At 37.6% G+C, this 26,192-nt stretch overlaps 1 protein-coding gene across 1 annotated transcript in view; it reads left to right on the top strand.

The window, feature by feature from the left end:
- The window catches only part of LOC126188351 (uncharacterized), a 260,603-nt gene that overhangs the window by 145,416 nt on the left and 88,995 nt on the right, over positions 1-26,192 (top strand). Inside the window, exons 6-7 of the mRNA XM_049929950.1 lie at positions 7,730-7,857; positions 8,086-8,258. Coding sequence (XP_049785907.1) covers positions 7,730-7,857; positions 8,086-8,258 — 301 coding nt within the window. The remainder of the gene's footprint in view (positions 1-7,729; positions 7,858-8,085; positions 8,259-26,192) is intronic.

Genomic DNA, 26,192 nt, shown 5'->3' with positions numbered 1-26,192 from the left:
CACACTCTGATGTGGAGTATATGTGAGTGCCTGAACCCTAACTACCAAGTTCCATTGAAACTCTTTGATGAACAGTTTTGGTTGCTTGACACCAACAGTCAATGATAATGATACAGTATTTTGTAATTGACTCTTCTAGTTTAGCCACTGCCCTCCACGAATGTTTGTTAGGCATAAGACTATTACAACCTTTTCTCTTCGGTCCGCTATTATAAAGGGTTCGCATAAAAGTTAACATTTTTCTCCTTTTTATAAATTGGAACCAGCTGTCTGCGGAGGGGGGGGGGGGGGGGGGGGGGGTGACGGTCTCAATACCACGTCCCTCATGAGATGTATATAGATTTATCCCCGAATTGACCACCCTGTAAGTGTACTCAATTTAATGACCACACATTGCTATCCGCAATTTCGTGTAACTAAATGTCCTTTTGTTACTCTGATCGTATACTGCAGTTATTTAAAACTCACCTCTATATTTTTCCACAGTGCACAATTAGCAATTTATTTACTTGTTTACTTCTAAGAGTAAATGGAAAAATGACGCCGTATCATCGGCTTTGTCAATATAAAGCAAAACACCTCAATATGCCCAATTTTACCTCTTCTTATAGGATCGGCTACCTTACTCATTAATTTACTACATATTATTTCCAATAACACTAAACAGCTATTGCCGTTATATTTTAACTGTATTCAAAAGCACGTTATTATTATTATGACTGACCAAATCGTAACAAACCGCACGGCGTGCGTTTTTAACGATAGCTTTACACTCGCCCAGCCTTTATTCATGCAATATTATATATAAATATACAGACAGGACCGAAAGATTGATCTCTCTATTGTAACCAATAGAGGCGAATTCGGTATTCAAGTTCCGTTACATCTATCTTGACTCGTATTGTTACAGTGCCCACAGACAACAGGCAAAACGTGTAAAATTCTCAGAAATTGGAGACTAAATTGGAATCATGCATCATCAGCTCCTCTTCATTTAAATTATTTGATCACTTGTGTTTTGAGACTATGAGTTAATTTTAATATTGTTGTTGTAGTTGATGTGGTCTTCAGTCCAGAGACTGGTTTGATGCAGCTCTCCATGTTACTCCATCCTGTGCAGGCATCTCCGAGTAACTACTGGAATCTACATCCTTCTGAATCTGTTTAGTGTATTCATCTCTTGGACTCCCTCTACAATTTTTACCCTCCACACTTCCCTCCAATATTAAACTGATTATCCGTTGATGCCACAGAACGTGTCCTACCAACCGATCCCTTCTTCTAGTCAAGTTGTGCCAAAAATTTCTCTTCCCTCCAATTCTATTCAGTACCTCCTCATTAGTTATCTACCCAACTAATCTGCAGGATTCTTCTGTAGCACCACATTTTGAAAACTTCTATTCTCTTCTTTTCTAAACTATTTATTGTTCCTGTTTCATTTCCATACATGGCTCCATGCCAATACTTTCAGTAAAGACTTCCTGACACTTAAATCTATACTCGATGTTAACAAATTTCTCTTCTTCAGAAATGCTTTCCTTGCCATAGCCAATCTACATTTTATATCCTCACTCCTTTGGCCATCATCAGTTATTTTGCTCCCCAAATAGCAAAACTCCTCTACTACTTTAAGTGTCTAATTTCCTAATCTAATTCCCTCAGCATCACCTGATTTAATTTGATTATATTGCATTATCCTCAATTTGCTTTCGTTGATGTTCATCTTAAATCCTTCTTTCAAGACACTGTCCATACCGTTCAACTGCTCTTTCAAGTCCTTTGCTGTCTCTGACAGAAGTGCAATGTCATCGGCAAAACTCAAAGTTTTTAATCCTTCTCTATGGATTTTAATTCCTACTCCAAATTTTTCTTTCGTTTCCTTTACAGCTTGCTTGATATACAAACTGGATAACATCAGAGTTAGGCTACAACCCTGGCTCACTCCCTTCCCAACCACTGCTTCCCTTTTGTGCCCCTTGACTCTTATAACTGCCATCTGGTTTCTGTAAAAATTGTAAATAGCCTTTCACTCCCTGTATTTGACCCCTGCCACCTTTAGAATTTGAAAGAGAGTATTCCAGTCAACACTGTCAAAACATTTCTCTAAGTGTAAAATGTTAGAAATGTAGGTTTGCCTGTCCTTAATCTATCTTCTAAGAGAAGTCATAGGGTCAATATCGCCTCACATGGTCCTTTCCATTCGTCTGTAAAGAATTCATGTTAGTATTTTGCAGCCGTGACTTATTAAACTGATAGTTTGGTAATTTTCACTCCTGTCAACACTTGCTTTCTCTGGGATTGGTATTATTAAATCATTCTTGAAGTCTAAGGGTATTTCGCCTGTCTCATACATCTTGTTCACCAGATGGTAGAGTTTTGTCAGGGCTGGCTCCCCCAAGGCTATCAGTAGTTCTAAAGGAAAGTTGCCTACTACCAGGGCCTTGTTTTGACTTAGGTCTTTCAGCGATCTGTCAAACTCTTCATACAGTATCATATCTCCCATCTCATCTTCATCTACAACCTCTTCCATTTCCATAATATATCCCTCAAGTACATCGCCCTTGTATAGACCCTCTATATGCTCCTTCATACCTTTCTGCTTTCTGTTCTTTGCTTTCTACTGGTTTTCCGTCTGAGCTCTTGATATCCATACAAGCAGTTCTCTTATCTCCAAAGGTCCCTTTAATTTTCCTATAGGCAGTACCTATATTACCCCTAGTGATATATGCTTCCATATGAAAGTTTCTATTTTCGTCGTATCTTGCATATAAGTGTATGCAGAGCACAGTTAGTACTGTTAGTAAAATCTATTGCTAGGAACATAAGCAAAAGAAAACTAATAATTATTTGTTATTGTAGCATACAGAGGCAGTTTCCATGTCACTGAAGGAATCATCATTTTTCTCATTGAAAATGTAAAATATTTATGTGTATTTTAATTGTTTTGTGCTTACTGTACTGCCCTGCCATAGCCCTTCTCAAGATCACACAGACACTTAAGTGTTGAAACATTTAGTTAAGGTTTTATATAATTTTAATTAATCCCTTCAGCAAGAGCTTTCTTCCAATTCCAGTGTCTGTATTTCCTGCTTGTCCAAGTGAATTTCAATTTTGCTACATTAAATTGTTGCTTTAATGAAACGTAGCAAGTTTTTGGAGAAACTGCTTGCTATTCACTGGTTATATTGTATGTGCAAATACATATATGTCAAAAAACACATTATCTAGCAACGGAAAACCCCATATAGGATAATCACAATATGAATACTATAGGCTGCTACTCACCAAACAGAGGCAGCACTGAGTGGGAAGCAGTCACATTACCTGTCTTGTATAGTATATCTAGCAATCTTTTTTCCCCTGTGCTTGTCTGCCACTCAGTACTTCCTCTGTGTGGTGAATAATGATCTATTTTTCTTTTTTCCATATTTTTGTTATTGGACACATTATTTTTATTACATATTATGAACTATGAAAGTTGTGTTCTGAAAAACTAGATGTGAGTTACAGCAGAAGGCACAGACAAATGTAGTGTGTGTAACACAAAAAGAGCTTCAGCATGTTTCTAAAATCTAGTGGTTTTCATCAAGGCAGAAAACAAGAGGACACCAAGGTGAAATTGTCTTCAAGTGAAAGGTTAGCTGAACTTTTCTGAGTATTGTCCTTCTGGAGGTGGTGTGCTCTTGTGAGTAAGTTGTAGGAGGATCCTCAATGATAAGTCTGAACCACAGCAGCATTTTTCACATATATAAATAACTTACAGAGGTGAAAGATGCGATGAGTGAGAGGTGGAATTCTAGGTCTAATTAGGGACAGAACACAGGATTTTAGTATTTGTTGTGTGGCACTTAGCAACCCAGAACCACAACTTGCCTGTGCAAAGATTGGCTTAAAAATGAATATCAGTAAAACAAATACTAAACACAGACAACCAATCACTTACAATCATAACCCAGTCTATAGAAACAATTGATGAATACATCTACCTTTGTCACAAGATTCAACTGGGGAAAACAACCAAAATGCAGAAATTCCACACAGAATGGGACTAAGTTGGGCAATGCTCCAGTAACTAAAATTCATCCTGGTCAACAGAGATGTCTCAAATAATCTGAATGCTTAAGTCTATAATATGTGCATACTACCAGTTACAGCCTATGGTCTGAAAACTATGACTGCTCATAAACCACTGTAAACACAATGAGCTGTGGAGCAAAAGAATCCAGGACTCAGCCTATGGATAAGATTCAGCCAGAGGACATTAGAAGGAGGGTAACAGACAGCCTAGAGAGAATTGCTAGACTGAAGGGGCAATGGGTCAGATGTATAATTTGATAAGGTTACAGCAGGTGAAACCCTAAACTTGTTCACTGGAGACCATGGGACCACAAGAGATGCATTGGAAGACCTAAAATAAATAAATAATAAAAATAAATAAATAAAAAATTGCTTGATGGTGCTTGCTAGTGGCTGGAACACAATGGTACCAGGTGGCTCAAAATTGTAGGCAATAGAAGCATATGGAAGAGGCATATCCCAGCAATGGATTGAAGTAGGCTAAAGAAGAAGAAGAAAAGAAGACTTTAAGCTACCAATCCACAATACCCACCATTTTCTTTACATAATTTTTGTTTGTGCCATTTATTCCTCTAATCTGATTGGATAACTGTACCAGACCACTGTCTCCATTGGTTTGGCATAATATCATGTATGTATATCATGCACATTAAATAATGTATGACACTTTGAAGAACAGAGATGTTTAATTTCATCATTATGTCAGTGAATACTCCTCATTTGTTTGATAACTATAAACAATAAATATTGATTAAATATATCAAGAAAGATAGTAAAATGTAAAAAAATTAAATTGTAAGAAATTTTCCAAAAGACAGTATTTGATTCTTTTAAGTCTAGATCACATTTAAGTTTTATTCAATTAAAAATCCAATTTGTGAACAATTTGATCTAAAAATTACCAACACATTTTTCAAACATAAGGACATTCATAAATATACTTGGCAACAGAACACCAAAGAACTTTGTTCTATAATAGATTATATTATCATTAGGCAAACAAGTAGTTTCAAAGCAGTAAACGTCAGATCTTATAGGGGAGCCCAGTGTGGATCAGACCACTATCTAGTTAAAATGAAGTCTTTCTGGCCATGGAAGAATGCAAGGAGTGATACAAGTAACATAAATAAAACAAACCAGATTGAGAAAGATGAAAATTTACCTTTTAATATTGACAGCCTACAAGACGAAAGTATCAGAACACTCTTTGCGGCCAGGATGGAAAGGAAACTGGTTGAATCATTTGAAGGAAGTACAGAGGAAATATATGACTATATAAAAGCTAATGTGAAAATCATAGCAATGGAGGTGTTAGGTAAAAAAGATAGCAACCACAACCGTGCAGCAGAGTGGTGGTCAGAGGAACTAGAGGTCCTTGTTAGAGAAAAACGAAATGCGTTCCTTCAGTGGTTGAATGATAAATCAGAAGAAACAAGATCAATATACAAGGAAAAGAAGAATGAAGTGATGAAAAAAATAAGGATGGCAAAAAATGAAGCATGGGAAAGAACACGTGCCAAGGTGAATAGCAAATTAGGATTTGGGAGAGCAAAAGAAGCGTGGTCAGTATTGAAAGGGCTTTGACAGGATACAAAAAGCAAAACTAATCTCCAACTGATAACACAAAAGGAATGGGAAGAGTATTTCCAAAAATTATTAAATGAGGACAGGGAAGAATATCTAGAAGAAGGAACAGGGGAAGATAAAGGACATGAAGATGATGAGATCCAGATTTTAGAAAGTGAAGTACTTCAGGCGTTGAGAACAGGAAAGAATGGTAAATCACCGGGACCAGGCAATATCAATCTGGAGTGTCTGAAATATGGTGGTGACAAAATTGTGAAACTGATAACACAGCTCTTCAACAAAATGATACATGGAGATTCAATACCCGAGATGAAGCTAGGCTACATTAATACAATATTTAAGAAAGGGGGTCGCAAAATTTGTTCAGACTATCGAGGAATTTGTGTTACAAACACATTAATGAGAATTTTTGCGAAGGTAATTAAAAACAAACTGGAAAAAAATTTCAGAACCCAAGAAGAACAATGTGGATTCACGGCTGGGAGATCATGTGTAGACCATATTTTCACATTACGACAGATTTTGGAGAAACATAGGGAAAAATCAAAAAATATAGGATTAATTTTCATAGATCTAGAAAAAGCATATGATACTGTTCCAAGAAAATTACTTTGGAGAGCACTACATATGGCAAACATAAACCCTCCCTTGATTAAAATATACAACAGATGTATAAAGATAACATTTGCCAAGTGAAAGTTGGTAATAAACTTTCACAGAAATTTAGAACAAGCAAAGGCCTTTTACAAGGCTGTCCCATGTCACCATCATTATTTAAAATCTATATAGATGTTAGCCTTAGAACATGGTCTCATAAATGTAATAGTATGGGATTAGAAATAAGAGATGGAGTTTACCTACATCATTTATTATTTGCTGATGATCAAGTAGTCGTAGCACAAGATGGGGAGGATGCTAACTATATGTGCAATCAACTAGCAGTAGCATACAAAACTTGGGGTTTGAAGATTAATTACCAAAAACCAGAATACTTGACTAATGATTCAGATGAGCTATACATTGAAGGAAAGAAAATCAAAAAGATAAACACTTTCTGTTATTTAGGATCCATTTTAGAAACCGAGGGAAAATCAGAGTCAGAAATCAATAAAAGAATTAGTAGCGGACGGAGGGTCATTGGGATGCTTAACTCAGTCTTATGGAGCAGGAATGTAATGAGCAGAACTAAAAAACTAATATACAAATCCATATTAGAGAGTGTGGTTCTGTATGGAACGGAGACCTGGACAATTAACATGAACCACATTAAAAAATTACAAGCTTTAGAGATGGACTTTTGGAGAAGATCGGCAAGAATCTCCAGGAAAGAAAAGATAAGGAACACCAAAGTAATAAGGAGAATGGAAATAAAAGAAACAATATATGACGTAATGGATAGGAAGAAATTACAGTGGTACGGGCATGTACGACGAATGGAGAAAACCAGAATACCAAAATTGATACTGGAGTGGGAACCGGAGGGGAGAAGAAGAAGAAGACGACCTATGACAACCTGGCTCCAAAATGTACAGCACACAATGAGGAGAATGGGCGCAGAGGAAGAGGACACACAAGATCAAAACACCTGGAGAAATATTTTGAGAGTATAGTTTAAGAACATTTATTGTTTGTATTGTAATTTCCAAGTAAATTATTATGTTGGAGATAAGCCTCTGTAATGAGGAAAAGCTCAAAATAATAAAAAATAAAAATCCAGGGTGTAGTGACAACTAAATGAATTAGGGTAGTCTGCTACTCACCACATAGAAGAGACACTGAGTGGCAGATGGGTACATTTAAAAGTAGGCTGTTGAATATTATAAAGCCACCGAGTTAAATCCTCCGTGATGACAGTGGCCAAGTGTGTGTGTGTGTGTGTGTGTGTGTGTGTGTGTGTGTGTGTAAAGAAGGAACCAAGTCATTGAGAGTTACATACAAAGTATTTAGTTTCTTGTTAAATATTAGGATGCCTCTTTCTTAGCATTGTACGAAGTTGTGCATCTTTTGGTAAGTTACTGAAATTTTTGAAATCAAGATAATCACTTGCCCACAACTTTTTTTTCAGATATCCCCCACCCCCCAGGGAAAGTTAAAGTGGTGTCTGCTCTTGGACGTTCTGTCACCCTCTCATGGTCTGAACCTGATGACGATGGAGGCTGCAAAATTGGAAATTATATTGTTGAATACTACAGAGTTAGTATGATTGTATATGTGTTGACTCCAGATAATAATTTGATATTGTAAACATGGAATAATTCATCTTTTACTGTTAACTTGTTTCAATAAGAAAGATTTTAATTATTGAGTTAGAGGAAATGTACATGATATGAAGGAGAAGTGAAATACATTATGTACCAATAGAAACAGTAGGCACATTGCCTCAGGTTTTAATAAAATGTGAATGTTTTCAATTTCTTCCAGTTAGGCTGGAATGTGTGGTTAAAGGCAGCCACGTGCCGTCAGCTAAGTACCATCCTTGGAGACCTCATTGAAGGTTCAGAGTATAAATTTAGAGTGAAAGCAGAGAACCCTTATGGAGTGAGTGAGCCAAGTGAAGAATCAGATACTGTATTCATTCCTGACCCTAAGCGAGGGTAAGTAATAGCATAAATGATTCAAGTAGTAACATATAAAAATCGTAAATTGGTCAGCCTCTTTTGCTGCCTCTCCAACTTGTGCACACATGTCATTTTTTCTCTTTTGTAAATGGCAATTCTTTAATGTTTTGTTCATTAATCTTCTGAGTACTTCATGCTACTTATTCATCTGATGTCTTAGCATTCAGAAACTGTTGTTTTCTCTTTCTAGGTGTGTCTTATTATTTTGATTGTTTTTCTACAAGTGAACATGGGCAGAAATTTGCAAAAATTAGTCCCATTTGTAGTGTGATATTCATACTTAGCTGAAACATTTATTTTAATGCTCAGTTACACTCCCAAGTAGTGACTTTATAAATTGTTGTTCTTAGAAAAGAATTTAGAGCTCAAAATCAGTATTTTCTGCATATCCTAGTTTCTTTTGTTTCATATAATTTCCACTACTGAAGATCTGAAAACGTAACTGTTATCACTGAAGAGTCAGGGAAGGGAAGTAAGATTTTTTTAAATTAATGGTGTCATTAATTCTTTTATTTATCCATGCAGAATAAAGAAAGATTTCTTCTTCACCATTCAACATTTTTAAAGTGCATGGGTACATTTGAATTATTTTAATGAGTGTTTGGTTGTTCTGAGAAAAGGGCAATGATAGATAAACACAAAAAAGTCTGTGAAGCATTAGAAGTGTAATATAAAATAATGGGAAAACATTCATCCACCCACAGCAAGGAAGACAGCATCATATAAAATACAATTGTTCTTGATAGTGAACAATGACATGTATTATAACAATCAGTCTTAAAACTGTATACATTGATCTTTATTGAGATTGGGGCTGACAGAAAATGCAAAATGGCTATGAAGGAATGGCTAGGGGACAAATGCAAATATACTCCATTTATTTACGATTGACTACTTACAGAGGAATTTGTTTGATTGTTAAATATACAATTAACAATAATGTTTACAGTGAAGTTTACAAAATTTAGTTTATGGGACTAAATTTTGTAAACTTCAATGTAAAAAGTATTCTTAGTTGTATATTTTACAAACATCTGTAAGTAATAATGTCAATAATATTTGTTTCAAATAGTTTAGCTATCTAGTAAAATGGATGTTTTAGTAACCAACCACACATTTTAACTTTAAAAATATTGTAGGCAAATGTCTGAGCAGATGCTGGAAGTTCATTGAAAAGTTTTAAGCACATTATTTTGAGTTAGTTGTGAGTTTGTGTCTCAGTATATGAAGGTTCTGTTTTCCTCTGGTATTGCTTGGATGTCTAGTCTCTCTAGTGTTGAACCCAATTATGTTGCTTTTGCTATAAAGCAATGTTGTGTATATCTCTAAATTAACAACAGTTAATGTAGGCAGCCTGATAAATAGGGGATGGCAGTGTTTCTTTGGCATAACTTTACTTATTATTCTGATTACTTTTTTTTAATTTTTAGAATTTCACTGACATAGCAGGAATGTCCTCATAGCAGTGTATCTAGGAAATGTGTGACTGAATTAGGCCAAAATATGCAACCTTCAGAAACTGACCAATGACTGCATCCGTCAGTTTCCACATGAGAGAGGTTAGTCTTGCTATTGTCTTGCAGACATGGCTAACATGTTCCTCCCAGTTTAGATCTGAATGAGTGTGAAAGCGTGAGAGTTTTACTGATTTACTTTCCATAGCTGTAGCCAAACCCAGAATTAGTTCCTGTGTTTTATCAGGATTACATAAGAGTTCATTGTAAGAAACCATTTCAATGCTAGTTGTCATTTTTCCTCTGTTACCTGATACAGTTCTGTCATTTCAGGGTGCATATTGAGTAGTGTTGTGTCATCTGTATAACACACTATTGAATCTGCTCTACGTGGTTAGGCAGATCATTAACTGTCATGATGAACAAAAATGGAACTGGGACCGAGTCCTGTATAAGTCCAGTCCAAAAAGGACTATCTGTTTTTATCTGATACAAACTGCTTTCTGTTACTGAGATATGACTTGATTACATATAAAGATGGGTTGCGTATTCCATAAAATGCCAGTTTTGCAAGTAAGTTGTTAAATGGTATACAGTTGAAGGCTCTGCTGAGATCACAAAGTACTCGCACTAGATCCTTATGTTCAAATGCAGTTAATGGCTGGTTATCAACTTCAGTGACAGCAGTAGTAGTGTTTTTGCCATGTTGGAATCCAAACTGTCTGCTGAAGAGGAGATCATGCTTTCCGAAATAGCTATTTAGCTGGTTGTACATTACATTCCCACAAACTTTGGAGAAAATTGGGACAATAGAAACTGGTCAGTAGATTTGAGGCATACGTAGAGAGCTAACAACTGTCCATACTTCTAGAGTTTGAAAACCTTGATGCAGCTTTTATAATATCCTTAGGATGACAACATTCCAGTGGAAGCCAAACCCCATAGGTGGCTCTACACCAAGAAGATGTAAAGCACAAGTGCCTTTTTGATTAATTTTGTCTTTCAGCTTGCTCACAGAGGCTATAAAGTAATCATTTACTTCTTCAGGATCCAGTGCTGCATGTTGTGTATGGGTTTGGGACTTTTCTTCATTGATGATGTCCCATGTTGCTTTACATTTGTTGGGAGCACCTTCTATGTAATGTTTGGTCAGGGTCAGTTTGTCTTTGTAGTTCTTTTTATATTATAAATAAACTCTATAAGAAGTGTCCTGTAACTCATACTCTTGTTGACAAGAATTTTTATTCCCTCTGAGGATATCTTTCCTAATATGAACCGGCTCATTTGTGTACTATTTTAGGTGTTTTTTCTCTGTTGTGCCTAGGTCTAATTAATGGTGAACAAGACTACCATATTTCAGTGAGCTTTTTCAGGAAATTATCAAACACTGCTTTCCCCCGTACCCTTCTTAGGTTGGGTGTTTTATATGAAGTGCCCAATAACATAAACTATTCTGCCAGTAAATAGATTAATACATTCATCTTTCTGGCCCATTAGCCATGTGGCATTAGACTTCATGCTGGCTGATATGTCTGACTTAGACAACCACAGTAGAATGTTGAAATTAAAGTTTCAGTGTCTGCTAGTGCACCACTAACAAGTCTGATGTCATATGTATCTCTAGAAAAATTAACCATAATATTATCCAAATAGCTATTATTCTGTGTGGGCCTGTAATTTGTACAATGTAGATTTGTGATCTCACTATATTAAAAAATGTTCTTCCTTGTTGGCCATTTCAGTGTTACAATCACCACACATAATGACTTTTCTCTTAGTTTTCAAAATTTTTCTCATAAGCACTTAAAATCTTTCAAAAAATATATTTAAATCTCCTACAGATCAATATTAACTAACAATTACATTATTCTCTACACTAAGTTGTATGCAGCTTAATTCCCCGTCTAGTTCAGTACTGTAAGAGCTAACGTTTATGTTAGAAAATATTTCAGTACCTCAAAAATATTAGTGCACCTCCATTCTTTCTTTCACATCTGCAGTTAGTCACCAACAGTATTATCTTAATGAACTTAATCTTCTGTCACTCATTGTTCTGATACATATACAACATCAACATTTTAATATTACAAAAATGCTCCAATTCTAATATTTTGTTCCTAATGGAGCAAATGTTCATTTGCAATACAGTAACCGATTTATGATTATTGTTTATTGTCTGTAAACACTCCCCCTTTTTAATACTGCTTCTAGTATGTAGCTCAGGTCCAAGAAGTTTGTTGACTGTTGAGTTACTGTATTTTATCCTAAAAAATTCATGTTATTATTCAAACCACTACTTTCATAGGCAGTTTTATTCTGTTTGATTCTTTCTTTAATAATTTCACTGACACAATCACACAAATGCTTTTTCCCTTCTTAGTTTAGGTGGAACCCTTGCTTGGTGTGGAGGCTATGCAGCAGTTTACTAATATCAAGGACATCACCATTTGTGTATTCAGCTCACAGTTGTTTTATTTTAATGTTTGTTCTTCAAATTTCTTTATTTGCACACTAACTATAAATTATATCATGCCTATGTGGCTTGGTAGCAACTACTGTGTTTCTTGTTTTATTCTTTTCTAGGAAATTCTGCAGAGCTTTTACACAGACATCCGCTTCATTTTTCGCTATGTCATTGGACCTTGTTATGCATACAACAAGTTCATTTTGTTCTGTATTTTCCATCTGAATGACTGTTTCTACAGCATGTTTAGTTCCCACTTCATGTTTCATCACACTAGTGACAGCTATGTCTTCATTTATTTCTTGTAACATACTTGATAGTTCTTGCCATGAATGTCTATTAGAAAAAGCATACTACTCTTTTTACCTGATGATTCTCACTTCTTATTATAATTTTTTTAATGTGACTATTCATTTTTAGTGCATTATTTTTAGCAAGTTGTCAATTGTTTGCACAGTCCTTAATGTGGTCTCTCTCTCTCTCTCTCTCTCTCTCTCTCTCTCTCTTTTTTTCGCCCTACATGTATCCTTTGTTACAGAGTTCATTGTTCTTGTTGCAGCCAGAGTCCTATCTTTGTGAAACTCTTCTTTCCATTCGGACACTTGATAACTTTTGTCTTGTGTCACTTCACTAGGTTTTTGCTCCATCCATAGTTCCTGGTTTTCATTCATGATTGTATTGCTTTCACTTCTTTAACTGCTGGCTAAGAATTGGAATTGTAAGCTTGAAATAAGTTCTCTTAAATTTGTTACTTCAGTGTTGCAATTCTTGCCAGTTCCCTTTTTAACCACATAACTGTAGCTTATCTCTTATTACAATTACACAATTTTACACTCAAAACCACCTGTAGATGCATGTGTAACTAAAGGAAAGATAGATTCTGCCTGTAGGAAAATTAATGAGGCCTCTGGAGAAAGCAGAAGCAACTGTATTATCTAAAGAGCTCAGATGTCACATGGATACTAAGCAAAGAAGGGAAAGCAGAAAGGTTGCAGGAATACGTAGGGGATCTACAGAAGCAAAACAAACTTGAAGACAATACTGCAGAAAGAGAAGAGGGATTAGATGAAGATGAGAGGAGAGGTATGGTATTGCAAGAAGAATTTGACAGAGTGCTGAAAGGCCTAGGTGGAAACAAAGCCCCTGGAGTACATGGCATTGCATCAGAATTATTGATATCCTTGCGAGAGCCAGCTATAACAAAATTATTCCACCTGATGTGCAAGATAAATGTGACTGGCGAAAAACTGTCAGACTTCAGGAAGAATGTAATAATTCCAGTTCCAAAGAAGGGAAGCACTGACAGGTGTGAATACTACTTAACCATTGTTGCAAACAACTGACACAAACATACCAACCTTGGGGAAGATCAGTTTGGGTTCCGGAGAAATATAGGAAAACACAGGGTAACACTTATTTTATGACTGGTTTTATAAAACAGGCTGAAGAAAAGTAAACCATTTGTAGATTTAGAGAAAGCTATTGACGATGTTGACTGGACTACACTGTTTGAAATTTTGAGGGTAGCAGGGATAAAATATAGGGAGCAAAAGGTTATTTCCAACTTATAACTTGTACAGGAACCAGACTGCAGTTACGAAAGTTGAAGGAAATAAAACAGAAATCATAGTGAAAAGAGAGTTAGACAGGATTGTAGCATATTCTCTATGTTATTTAACCTGTACATTGAGCAAGCTGTGAATGAAACCCAGGAGGAATGAGAAAAGGGTATTAAAGTTCAGAGAGAAAAAAAGAAACCTCTGAGTTTTGGCAATGACATTGTAATTCTGCCAAAGAGCGGTAAGAGCAGTTGAGTGGAACAGACAGTGTCTGGAAAAGAGACTGTAAGATGAACATCAATGGAAAAAAAAAAAACCCAAAAGGCAGCGGAACATAGTCGAATTAAATCAGGTGATGCTAAAAGTAGTAGAAGAGTTCTTCTATTTGACCAAATTAAATATAAAATGCAGACTGGCAATAGCAAGAAAAGTATCTCTGAAAAAGAGGTGATTATTAGCATTTAATATAAATGGAAGTGTTATGAAGTCCTGACTAAATGTATTTGTCTGAAGTGCAGCCTCATACAGAAGAGCAACATGCACCACAGGCAATTCAGACAAGAAGAGAATAGAAGCTTTTGAAATGTGGTACAATAGAAGAATGCTGAAGATGAAACGAGTACATCAAGTAACAAATGAGGAGATACTGAATAGAATTTTGGAAAAAAGAAATTTATGGCACAACTTGACTAAAAGAACGAATCAATTCTGATCATTCTGAGGTGTCTAGAAATTGTCAGTTTGAGAGGACGTGTGTGTGTGTGTGTGTGTGTGTGTGTGTGTGTGTGTGTGTTTGTGTTGGTGGCTGGGTGTGAGTGGGTGGGTGGATGCTTGCATGCAGGGTTGGTGGAGCAGGGGTAAAAATTGTAGAGGGAGGCAAAACTGTGGATACAGTAAGTAACTTCTAATGGATGTAGGTTTTACATTGTTAGGCAGAAATGAAGGCATGACAGACAAACATGGAATGCTGCATCAGACCAGACTTCAGACAGAAGACCACACCACCACCACCACCACCAACAACAACAACAGTAGCAACAATGAAACATTGGTCTTTTGCAATATATCAAATGCAGGTTTCATATCTCTGTACAAGATTATGTTATTTTGACAATTTACTAACAACTAAGTTTAAATGATTAATGGAAAATCTCATATAAAGATGTGAAACAAATACTAACAAAGAGATAGAGGGGCTGGCCAGTACTTACCTCAGCTCAGTACAGCCGATAGATATGTGTATAGATATACATATCTATCGGCTGTACTGAGCTGAGGTAAGTACTGGCCAGCCCCTCTATCTCTTTGTTAACAACTAAGTTTCTCAGATACCTTTCTCTAATGAACTAATTAATTAATTCTGATACCTAAAAATGAACAATGTGAAGTTCATGTAGTTCTCTAAACCAATGATGTATGGCCTCCAGCTGGTAATCTGAACGTGCCTACACATAGACACGTTCAGAGTACCAGGTAGAAGGACTGGTGGCATACATAAACATGTTCAGAGCACACAGGGGCAGGTACAAAGGCATGTGTGTTAACACGTCCAGAGCAGTTAAAGGGTTAACTGCATGCTTATTATGATAATATATTATGAAGGGATAGCTTAATTAGCAGAAAAGCCATTACAGTTGAAAAAATATGTTCACTTACACAATTTAACTGATGCCTACTTACCACTGCACATCATAGATTTGTTCAGACTCACTCATACATACAGAAGGAATGTATTTACTGCTGTACCATAAAAATGGAAGCTTCTGTTACTAACTTACTATGTTTTTATCTATAGTATTAATTATACATCATCAGGGGACTCGTGTTCTGCTAAATTATGGGCTTTAACAGACAAGTCAAATTTTCAATTTATTTTTGACATTTTGCAAACTTCATCATCCTCACTTTATTCCTGTGGTCTCATCTTAAGGATTTTTCTGTAAGAATATAAAAATACTGTCCAAACCTTTGAGAGGGAGACAGTGTCTACTTGGGAAATATGTTTACATTTTTGTTGATATTATATATGCTAAATTCATCTTAAGCTCAATTAAAATACTAACTATGAATGTCATTAAAGAATGAATGTGCTGGTTTGGAATTATTAAGAACTGGCATGTCTTTGTGGAAGACTCCTAAATTTTGCTCGTGTACCTTCCACAGACACTAAGTGAAGTGCTCCTCAACGAAATGGAGTAAGTGAAAAGATCTTTAATGTATTTTCATTTAAAAGGTAATAACAAATTTGTCACAAAATGGGTCTATGACTATTCTTAGGCTATGATAGTCATGTGTCATCAAAGAGAAGAATCAGTTTATAATGCTTATTTACACAGATCACATAAATGCATTGAAGGTGTACAAATGTCAGATATTCTATAACAATCACATAATCTGATATTATGAGTAATATATACATATCAGTCACTTCTACTGAGAAATTTGTCAGTGGAGTTGAAAGAATTGGCCACCAATAAGTTCTTTATGTTCCTCTTAAACTGAAGTTTACTAGAATTTAAACATTTTATGGCTGCTGGAAAGTTATTAGAACTGTGTTCCTGATTAACAGACACCTTTTTGGACCAAAGTGACTTTAAACCTTTGTCAAAATTAGTCTTATTTATAATGCTGTCTCCATAAATGAGTTTTCAGCTTGAAAAAGAGATAAAACATTAATGACAAATTTCATCAAATAAATACATTGGAGAGCAGTAGTTAGGATCCCCAGTTTCTTACCGTTTAATGTCCATGAACATTTCATTAAGTAATTTTTCTAAAACTTTACTTGATTTGCTGTTCACTGCATTATTTGTACCACCTGCAAACAAAACAAATGTGGCATCTAGTTATGTTACTGATAAAAGGTCATTGATGTACACAAGAAGAAGTAAAGGACCTAAGTGAAATCTTGTGAGACATTAAATGTAATTAATTCCCAGTTGGATGATGATTGATAGATTAATACAGGACACAATTTGTTCCTGTCAGAGAGACACAATCTGACTGTGATTTACACAATCAAAGGCCTTTGACAGATGACAAAATATAGTAGTGGCCCATAATTTATTATATAATGAATTAAATATGTACTTGCTGCGTGTGTAAATAGCTTTCTCAATACTGGAATGCTTTAGACATCCTATTCTTCACTGAGCACCTTATTTTCCTTTCCCTCTTTCAATCTTGTATTACATTTGCTAAAAGTGCCTTCTTCTGAGGCAGTCAGCTGACACATCAAGAAATTCATTCCATATATCTTCCTTAACACCTTAAGGGGGGTAGGACGTCAAACGGGCTGACTTGGAGCAGGAGAAGCACCACAGGAAATTTTAATTTCCACTGTCTATACTTTTACAAATAAATTCATAAAACTTTGAAAGCATGATCAGGAAGGATTCAGGATTCATATTCATAGCAGTGTAAGCTCAAAAACGTAACAAAATACCTTTTTTTATATGTGAAATTTCATCGTTTTTTCACTTACTACTGGCTACATTTGTTGCTATAGGTACACCTTTCTTCCTAAGTAAGAGAGATTCTTCGGTGAATTTTGCACAGCATACAAACTATAGTTACATGTGTATGAAACTCTAGAGTTTATTTAATTTATGAAAAAATGAATGAACTGTTACATTTTAAACTTCATCTTTAGAAAAAACTCAAATTTTATAGTTAATTATCTCAATTTTTATCACAGTTTTTAATATATTTGGAAAATTCTAGAGTTTCATACACCTGTAAGTACTGCTTGTATGCTGTGCAAAATTCATCAAAGAATCTCTCTTACTTAGGAAGAAAAGTGTACCTACAGAAAAAAATGCAGCCACTAGTAAGTGAAAAATGATGAAATTTCACATGTAAAAACAGATATTTTGCTACATTTTTTAACTTTCACTGCTATGAGTGTGAGTCCTCAATCCTTCCTGGTCGTGCTGACAAAGTTTTATGAATTTATTCATAAAAGTATAGACACTGGAAATTAAAATGTCCTGTGGTGCCACTCCTGCTCCAAGTCGGCCCGTTTGACATCCTAACCCCCTTAACGCCTGAAAAAATTTCTTCATGGACAACAAAAAATTACATCACTATAGAAGTACCCAAAACACTCAGGACATGGCAGCACCTGTCAGAAGTGCTGGTGGCTTCACATATAATCTGCACCTACTGGCACTGGTACACAAAATCAAAACCTTACACTTATTCGAGTCACACTGGTATGATGCGATTTCATGACACCTGGTGTTAAGGGGTTAACACAAAGCTTTTGAAGTTTTGGCTGCTTTCTCCTTACATGTGAAGTAAGCTTACTTCACACATTACATCATCATCACCATAACTGCTCATCTGATAAATATATATCATTATGACATATCTGTTAGAGCAAAAACAAAACTGGTTTATGGAACATAGTACTTTATAGGCCCAACTTAAGATACAATGAAGTACAGGTTGTGCATAGCACTGAACACATTGAATGGACAACAGTAATACAGGTTACAGAATAGGCCAACTACTCATTTGCAATCACTTACATAATATTTTTTTGGCAGCCCACCAGAGCACACCAGAAGGCTGACACAGGTGATCTCTATAAGTGGGACTGTGAACTGTGTGGATGCACAATCTCTGAAATCACACACATTGTGACTGGAGGTACATCACTCCTCCTTTCCAGACGTGGGAAAACTGCATACATACATAAAAACACTAGGCACAAAAAATAGATGGTACAGATAAAAAGCACTGGTACAGAAAAAAAACACTGCTACCAAAAAAACACTGGTACCATGAAAAAAAAGCACTGATGGCAGGCACTGGTGAGTAGGGGCAGAAATGATGAGGAGGCAGTCTGGCGCACTGTGCTCCCTCTCATGGGAGACCATAGGGCAGGACTGGGGATGCACACCCATAGCAATGACTTCGTTGAGGTCAGTGGTCGCTGCTGGAACCATCAGCACAAATGTTGGAGACAATGGCTGTACAGGACTCAGTAACAGAGGTAGTGACAGCTGCAGTTTCCGATTCAGTGGGGGCTACACTCACAACGGCAGTCGAGGAGTGGGGGTGGAGGCAGGAGTGTCAGACAGTGATCTGCCAAGCAACAACCCCTACTGTGGCAGGAACCAGATCGTTTGCGACTCAGGAACAGTCTTTGGTGGCAGTGGGGGCAGGGGAGATGGTGGTCCCTCTGGAACAGACCCAGTTGGGCATGCTGCAACTGGATGTCCACCATTAGGAGTGTGGATTATGCACAGGTGCCAGCACCGGCAATTCTTGCTGATGGCAGGAACCCAGTTTGGCTAGCGGCAACAACCATGGGTCCAGACAGGTGCACCCAGGCAGAACCACCGTGGAGCCAGTGATGCTGGCGGACAATGTTAGATGCAGCAGGAGAAGGAACATCCATGGTTAGTGTCCATGTAGCAGTTCCACCAGCCTCTTGTGTCCTCCGCCAATGTGAAAAGATACGAACTGAAAAAACAATCTAAAGCAGTTTTAGGGGACCTGCTGGATATGTACTTCCGTAACCGAGTTTTAAATGTCTGAACCATGCATTTGGCCTCACCATTAGATTGAGGATGTAATGGGGAAGCTATGAGATGGCGAACACCAGTAGCCTGACAAGAAGATGCAAGTTCTTGAGAAACATATTGGGGGAAATTATTGGTAACCAAGGTATACAGAAGTCCCTCAATTTGGATAAATCTCAGAGAGAGCTGAAATAGTGGTGACCATGGATATGGATGGACAATGGGCCATGTAGAGAAACTTGGAATAGGCATCCACTTCAATGAGCCAATGCTCATTTAGAAAGGCCCAGCAAAATCAACATGTATATGCTCCCACGGGTATTGCAGTGTCAGCCAGGGGGAAAAAGATGGCCATGGGGGCACCTGTTACTAAACACAGTGAGTGCAAGCAGTGGTAAGCCATGTAATGTCCCCCTCTACACCCAGTCAATACACATGCTGGAGGGCCAAAGCTTTGGTGAGAGAGATCCCCCAATGACCTACAAGCAGAAGGTGCAGTACATTATGGTATAAGGAAATGGGAATCACATCCTGGACAACAGTGTTCTCTGTACATAAAAAAAAACCACACACATCAAACACAGAAAGGTGGTGCTGGAGGGGAAAGTAATTGTGCAAGGGATTCGAGGCACAGCCTGGGGGCTTTTCCAGCCAACCATGCTGCACAAAAGAGAAGACCCGACAAAGTACACAGGATCCATGGTGATGGACAATGCTGTTACTATATAAATAGAAACAAAGAAACTCATCCTGATTGAACACTGGGTCCAGCTCAATCATAAAGTGAGATAAGGTATCAGCACAGGCATGTTGCACTGTCAACCAGTAATGGATCTGATAATGGTAACAGGAGAGGAAGAGAGCCCACCACTGCAAACGATGAACTGCCTTGTCTGGCAGAGAAGCCAAAAGGTTAAAAAGAGCAACCAATGGCTTGTGACCCATGATTAAATGGAACTTAAAACCATACAAAAAGACATGAAATTTCTTGAGAGCAAACACTATCACTAAAGCTTACTTTTCGATCTGGAAATACCACTGCTGAGTGGAAGTTATACTTAGAAGCCTAAGTAGTGGATCATTCAGACCTGTCCTCGTATTTGTGTGCCAACACCATGCCCAGACTGTGCTGAGAGCGATCTGTAGCCAACATGAGGTGCTGATCCAAATGAAAAGTGGACAGCACGTGGCAGATTGAAGCTTAGATTTAAGCAAAGCAAATGCTTGCTCACAAGCTGGGGACCAGAAGAAAGGCACATTTTTATGTAAAAGTGCATGTAGGGGCTGAGCAACAGTGGATGCATGTGGTAAAAACTTTTGGTAGTACGAAACTTTACCTAGAAACGCCTGCAGTTGCTTAAAAGAGGTTGGCCATGGCAGAGCCGCAATTGTATCAGTGTGGCGACGTAATACCTTGACCCCTGTATGAGAAACCTCAAAACCTAGGTACTCAACTGATGGCTGAAAAAACTGAGATTTGGCAAGATTGCACTTAAGACCTGCAGACTGCAAAACAGAAAACAATGATTGGGCAATGTCAAGGTGGTCTTTGGTGGAAGAACCAGAACCAGCAATATCATTGAGGTAACTGATGTTGCCCAGCACAGAGGCTGTTAGCTGTTCTAGAAAATGCTGAAAAATTGTGGGCGCACTAGCAATGCTAAAAGACAAGCATTGATATTCGTATGGGCGGAAAAGTGTATTGACAACAAGAAGGCTCCTAATGGTCTCATCCAAGGTGAGCTGGAGGCATGCTTCCTACAAATTAGTCTCGGAAAAGTAGTGGTCATCTGATAGTCTTGCAAATAAGTTTTCAGGACAGGGCAAGGGTATGTATCTATAATGGACTGTGCATTAATTGTGACACTGAAGTCCCCAAAGAGGTGAAGCTTACGTGTCGGCTCCTTTACAATGACCAGTTATGTAGCCCATTCACTAGAAGAAATAGGCTGAATGACATCAAGCAACATCAAACGGTCTAATTCAGCCTTGACAGAGTTGCGCAACAAGATAGGCACCAGCAGCACCCAAAAAAATGGACTCTTTCATGTTAATGCGGGCCTGAATACAAGTAGCACAACCAAGCCCAGGGGAAAACAGCAATGGAAACTCAGAGCAGAGGGACTCCAGTTGATGGTATGGAACGATCTCACAGTAAATTTACCTCTGTGGCAATGGATAAGCCAAAAGCATTAAATGCATCTAACATGAACAGGTCTGCAATATGCGAATGATTTACAATAAGGAAGGTGAGGGTGCTTAACAACAAATCTGTAAGAGGCAGGAGTGAAGAACTGACATAGGATCAGAGCTAACCAACTTCCCTGAATAACTTGTGTGAGGATAGGGGAGCCCAAATTCACATAAAGCCAATAAACAATTTTCTTGGGGAGACAGTCATTTAGAAATACAGTTGATGTCCATTGGTACTACTGTGTCTGGCTCATTTGAAGAGGAATTCCACTCTGATGCAACGTGGCCTTTCTTTTGACACTTCTTGCAAACAGCTCAGCACTTAGGACATGCAGCAGACTCGTGTTGGATGAAGCAGTACGTGCCAGACAGGAGGCAGGCACTTGGCCACTATTGTGACAAGGCCTGTTGCTGCTACGGCTGTAACCAAAGCTGCCCCATTTGTTGTTGAGTCGAAGGTTTGTACTGCTGCGATGGCTTCCCCATCATCCTCAACACTTGCAGCATGCCTGACAAGGATTAACTGGACAAGTTCTGATACCTCCCACCATGCAGCAATCTTACCACCTGCAGCTCCTGACACTTCCAAGGACTGTGCTATATTAAGCACATCCGTGTCAGATTCTGACATTGAAGTGCTTTTTCACAGACTTCACTATCTGGGGCCAGATGAGTAACAACATCATGTACCATGTGATCAGCATAGGATTCATGGTGAGTACAAGTGAGAAATTTACAGTGACTGCTCAATCCACATAATTCTCCAGCCTAGTCTTTGTAAGACTGGTTTGGGTGTTTCTGACAGTGGTAAAATTTTACAGGCATTGCAGTGACATGCATTCTGTCACAGTAATAAGTTAATAGGAGATTACACATTTCATCAAATGATAAAGTGACCAGTTCTTGCAAAGGTGCAAGTCGGCTTAACGACTGACATATGCACAGCGAATGCCAGGAAAGAAAGAAAACCCTTCACAGGTTTGTGTTGCCCATGCAAAAAACCTGGAAATGTTGGTGTAACTGTATCTTGTAGGATTCCAGTCTTCAGCTGATGCATCATATGCCAGAGAGAGTGATGGTTGCACCAACAGAAGAGTAACCTGCCTTGTGGATGCCACTTGACTGAGAGTGGCAGCGAGAGCTTGCTGTTCCACAAAAGCTTGTTGCTGGACAGTGATATGTTGGAGTATGTCTTGCATTGAGATGTTTGTCAGGTGACTTAGCAGTGACACTAACATGCAGAGAAAATGTAACCTTCACTCGTCACCAAGTTTGTTATAGCAAGAACAAACACAATTTATGGAAACAAAGTATTTTATAGAGCCAACATAGGATACAATTAAGTACAGGTTGCACGTAGCACTGAAAGCACTGAATGGATAACAGTAATATGGGTTACAGATTAGGCCAAGCCCTCATTTGCGATTGCTTAAATAATACTGTTTCCTTGGCGAACCACCAGTGTGTGCCAGATGGCCGACCCAGGTGGCCTCTAAAAGTGGGCCTGTGAACTGTATGGATGCGCCATCTCTGGCATCACACATGTCATGTATGAAGGTACATAAATATCTACCTCCTCATCATAAATCTCTTTGCAAATTGCCTCATATAGACCGTTATCAGGAGATAACTCCAAACACAACATTAATATTTAGCATCAAACTCAATAAATGTAATTACTAGTTAGATTGTTTCCCATGCTGATGTCACTCCATGCATAGTAAAATTGCTGCAATAAACTTCTGATTTCTCTATTTAAGACCACTAAGTGTAAAATTTTAGTTCCTTATTTTTGTTTAATTGTTACCCACTACTGCTTTTTACTGTATTCTTCTGCATTTCTCTGTATGTCTTTGGAGTTTCATTGCAAATCCATTGACTTATTTTTGCAAAATGTGTTAACAGTTGATTGAATTAATATTGCAGTTTGCTGAATGTAGTCATATAATTCCTTTTAGCATTAGTGCATTAAGCTGAAATACCTCTCTCTTTAGGCTAAGTTGCATCCATATAACTTTAGTGGCAATACTTTTATACCTTAATTACCAGTCATAGGTATTTTTAATATGGTACTCATTCTTATGTGTATTAGAAAGCATAGGGACAACAAGTTCAAGAGAAAAATCAAAGGAATACAACCTTGTTGAAGAAGCAGCTCACATAAAATTCAGTCACATGGTTGTCTCACCCACTTCGCCTTCTTAAATTAAGAAATTATGTATTCCCTTAAAAATAAAAGTTCATCTGAATTTGATGACATTTTTAACAGAGTACTTAATAGTTGTTCCCATATAATAGGTGCAGTCTTTTATGAAATATATAATGTGTCACTTACTGAGGGCATTTTTCCATAGAGGTTAGTGTGTTCCATTGCTAGGTGCTGCTATAAGAAAGATGATAGGAGAAATGTCAACAATTGCTGACTTGATTCACTACTGAAAATATTTTCTAAAATCTACATCTACATCTACATCTACATCTACATCCATACTCCGCAAGCCACCTGACGGTGTGTGGCGGAGGGTACCTTGAGTACCTCTATTGGTTCTCCCTTCTATTCCAGTCTCGTATTGTTCGTGGAAAAATAGATTGTTGGTATGCCTCTCTGTGGGCTCTAATCTCTCTGATTTTATCCTCATAGTCTCTCTGTGAGATATACGTAGGAGGGAGCAATATACTGCTTGACTCCTCAGTGAAGGTATGTTGTCGAAACTTCAACAAAAGCCCATACCTAGCTACTGAGCATTTCTCCTGCAGAGTCTTCCACTGGAGTTTATCTATCATCTCTGAAACACTTTCGTGATTACTAAATGATCCTGTAACAAAGTGTGCTGCTCTCTGTTGGATCTTCTCTATCTCTTCTATCAGCCCTATCTGGTACAGATCCCATACTGGTGAGCAATATTCAAGCAGTGGGCAAACAAGTGTACTGTAACCTACTTCCTTTTGTTTTTGGATTGCATTTCCTTAGGATTCTTCCAATGAATCTCAGTCTGGCATCTGCTTTACCGATGATCAACTTTATATGATCACTCCATTTTAAATCACTCCTAATGCCTACTCCCAGATAATTTATGGAATTAACTGCTTCTGGTTGCTGACCTGCTATATTGTAGCTAAATGATAAAGGATCTGTCTTTCTATGTATTCACAGCACCTAAAACTTGTCTACATTGAGATTCAATTGCCATTCCCTGCACCATGTGTCAATTCGTTGTAGATCCTCCTGCATTTCAGTACAATTTTCCATTGTTACAACCTCTCGATTTACTACAGCATCATCCGCAAAAAGCCTCAGTGAACTTCCGATGTTATCCACAAGGTCATTTATGTATATTGTGAATAGCAACAGTCATACGACACTCCCCTGCAGCACACCTGAAATCACTCTTACTTTGGAAGACTTCTCTCCATTGAGAATGACATGCTGCATTCTGTTATCTAGGAACTCTTCAATCCAATCACACAATTGGTCTGATAGTCCAGATGCTCTTACTTTGTTCATTGAACGACTGTGGGGAACTGTATTGAACGCCTTGTGGAAGTCAAGAAACACAACATCTACCTGGGACCCATGCCTATGGCCCTCTGAGTCTCGTGGATGAATAGCATGAACTGGGTTTCACACGATCGTCTTTTTTGAAACCCATGCTGATTCCTACAGAGTAGATTTCTAATCTCCATGAAAGTCATTATACTCTAACATAATACGTGTTCCAAAATTCTACAACTGATCGACGTTAGAGATATAGGTCTATAGTTCAGCACATCTGTTCGTCGTCCCTTCTTGAAAATGGGGATGACCTGTGCCCTTTTCCAATCCTTTAGAATGCTACGCTCTTCTAGAGACCTACAGTACACCGCTTTAAGAAGGGGTACAGTGTGTAAAATTGAACTGGTATCCCAACAGGTCCAGCGATCTGTGAGAAGGTGATGTGTGCTGGAATAGTATGTATGCTAGAACAGTATAATATCTGAACAACAATAGTATCCTTAGCAAATCACAGTTCAAGCTTCAGAAGAGTTGCTCAAATGAGAATGCCATTTACATATTCACTCATCAAATTTTACAAGCATTAAATAACAAAGTAGCACCAGCTGGTGCTTTCTGTGAATATCTAAGGCATTTGATTGTGTGAATCACAGTATCCTCCTACATATTTTTTCTTAATATGCAAAATTTCAAATGCTTTAGTCCAACCAACACGATATGTAACTTGAAAAATTCTGAAGTCCCTACCAGAAGATTATGACTTTGGTCACTACCAAATGAAAGTATGCTATACATTCTATCTGCAGATTAATACAATGAGAGAGATTTCCAAGTGGAAAGCATATAGAACTGGATTTTTTGCATAACTAATGCTTCTATTGGTGTTACCTCAGTTTATTTGGATACATAGGCACTCCACACATGGAGCCTGAACTAGTGTTTGCCCTAGTATATACTTCTAAACATCATTTTTATTTGTTTGGAATTGTTAAGGATTTTTAGTGAATTCACATGAGAAAATTAAAATTAGGAGACAGAATAGCGGGCCAACACTTATCTTCAGGAAGTGAAATTTTAAGTACTAACTGCAGGCATGTTTACAAGTAGGGAAGAATCAATATATAAAACAGAATATTCAGAATTACTTGATATTCATATTGATGAAAATCAGCCAAAAGTTATATTTGATGCATTGATCTGAGCTTCAAAAGTCTCC

This window comes from Schistocerca cancellata, chromosome 5 (assembly GCF_023864275.1).
Source record: "Schistocerca cancellata isolate TAMUIC-IGC-003103 chromosome 5, iqSchCanc2.1, whole genome shotgun sequence".
Classification (NCBI taxonomy): Eukaryota; Metazoa; Arthropoda; class Insecta; order Orthoptera; family Acrididae; genus Schistocerca; species Schistocerca cancellata.
Note: the sequence above shows the minus strand (reverse complement) of the source record. Positions and strands in the feature narration are given on the sequence as shown.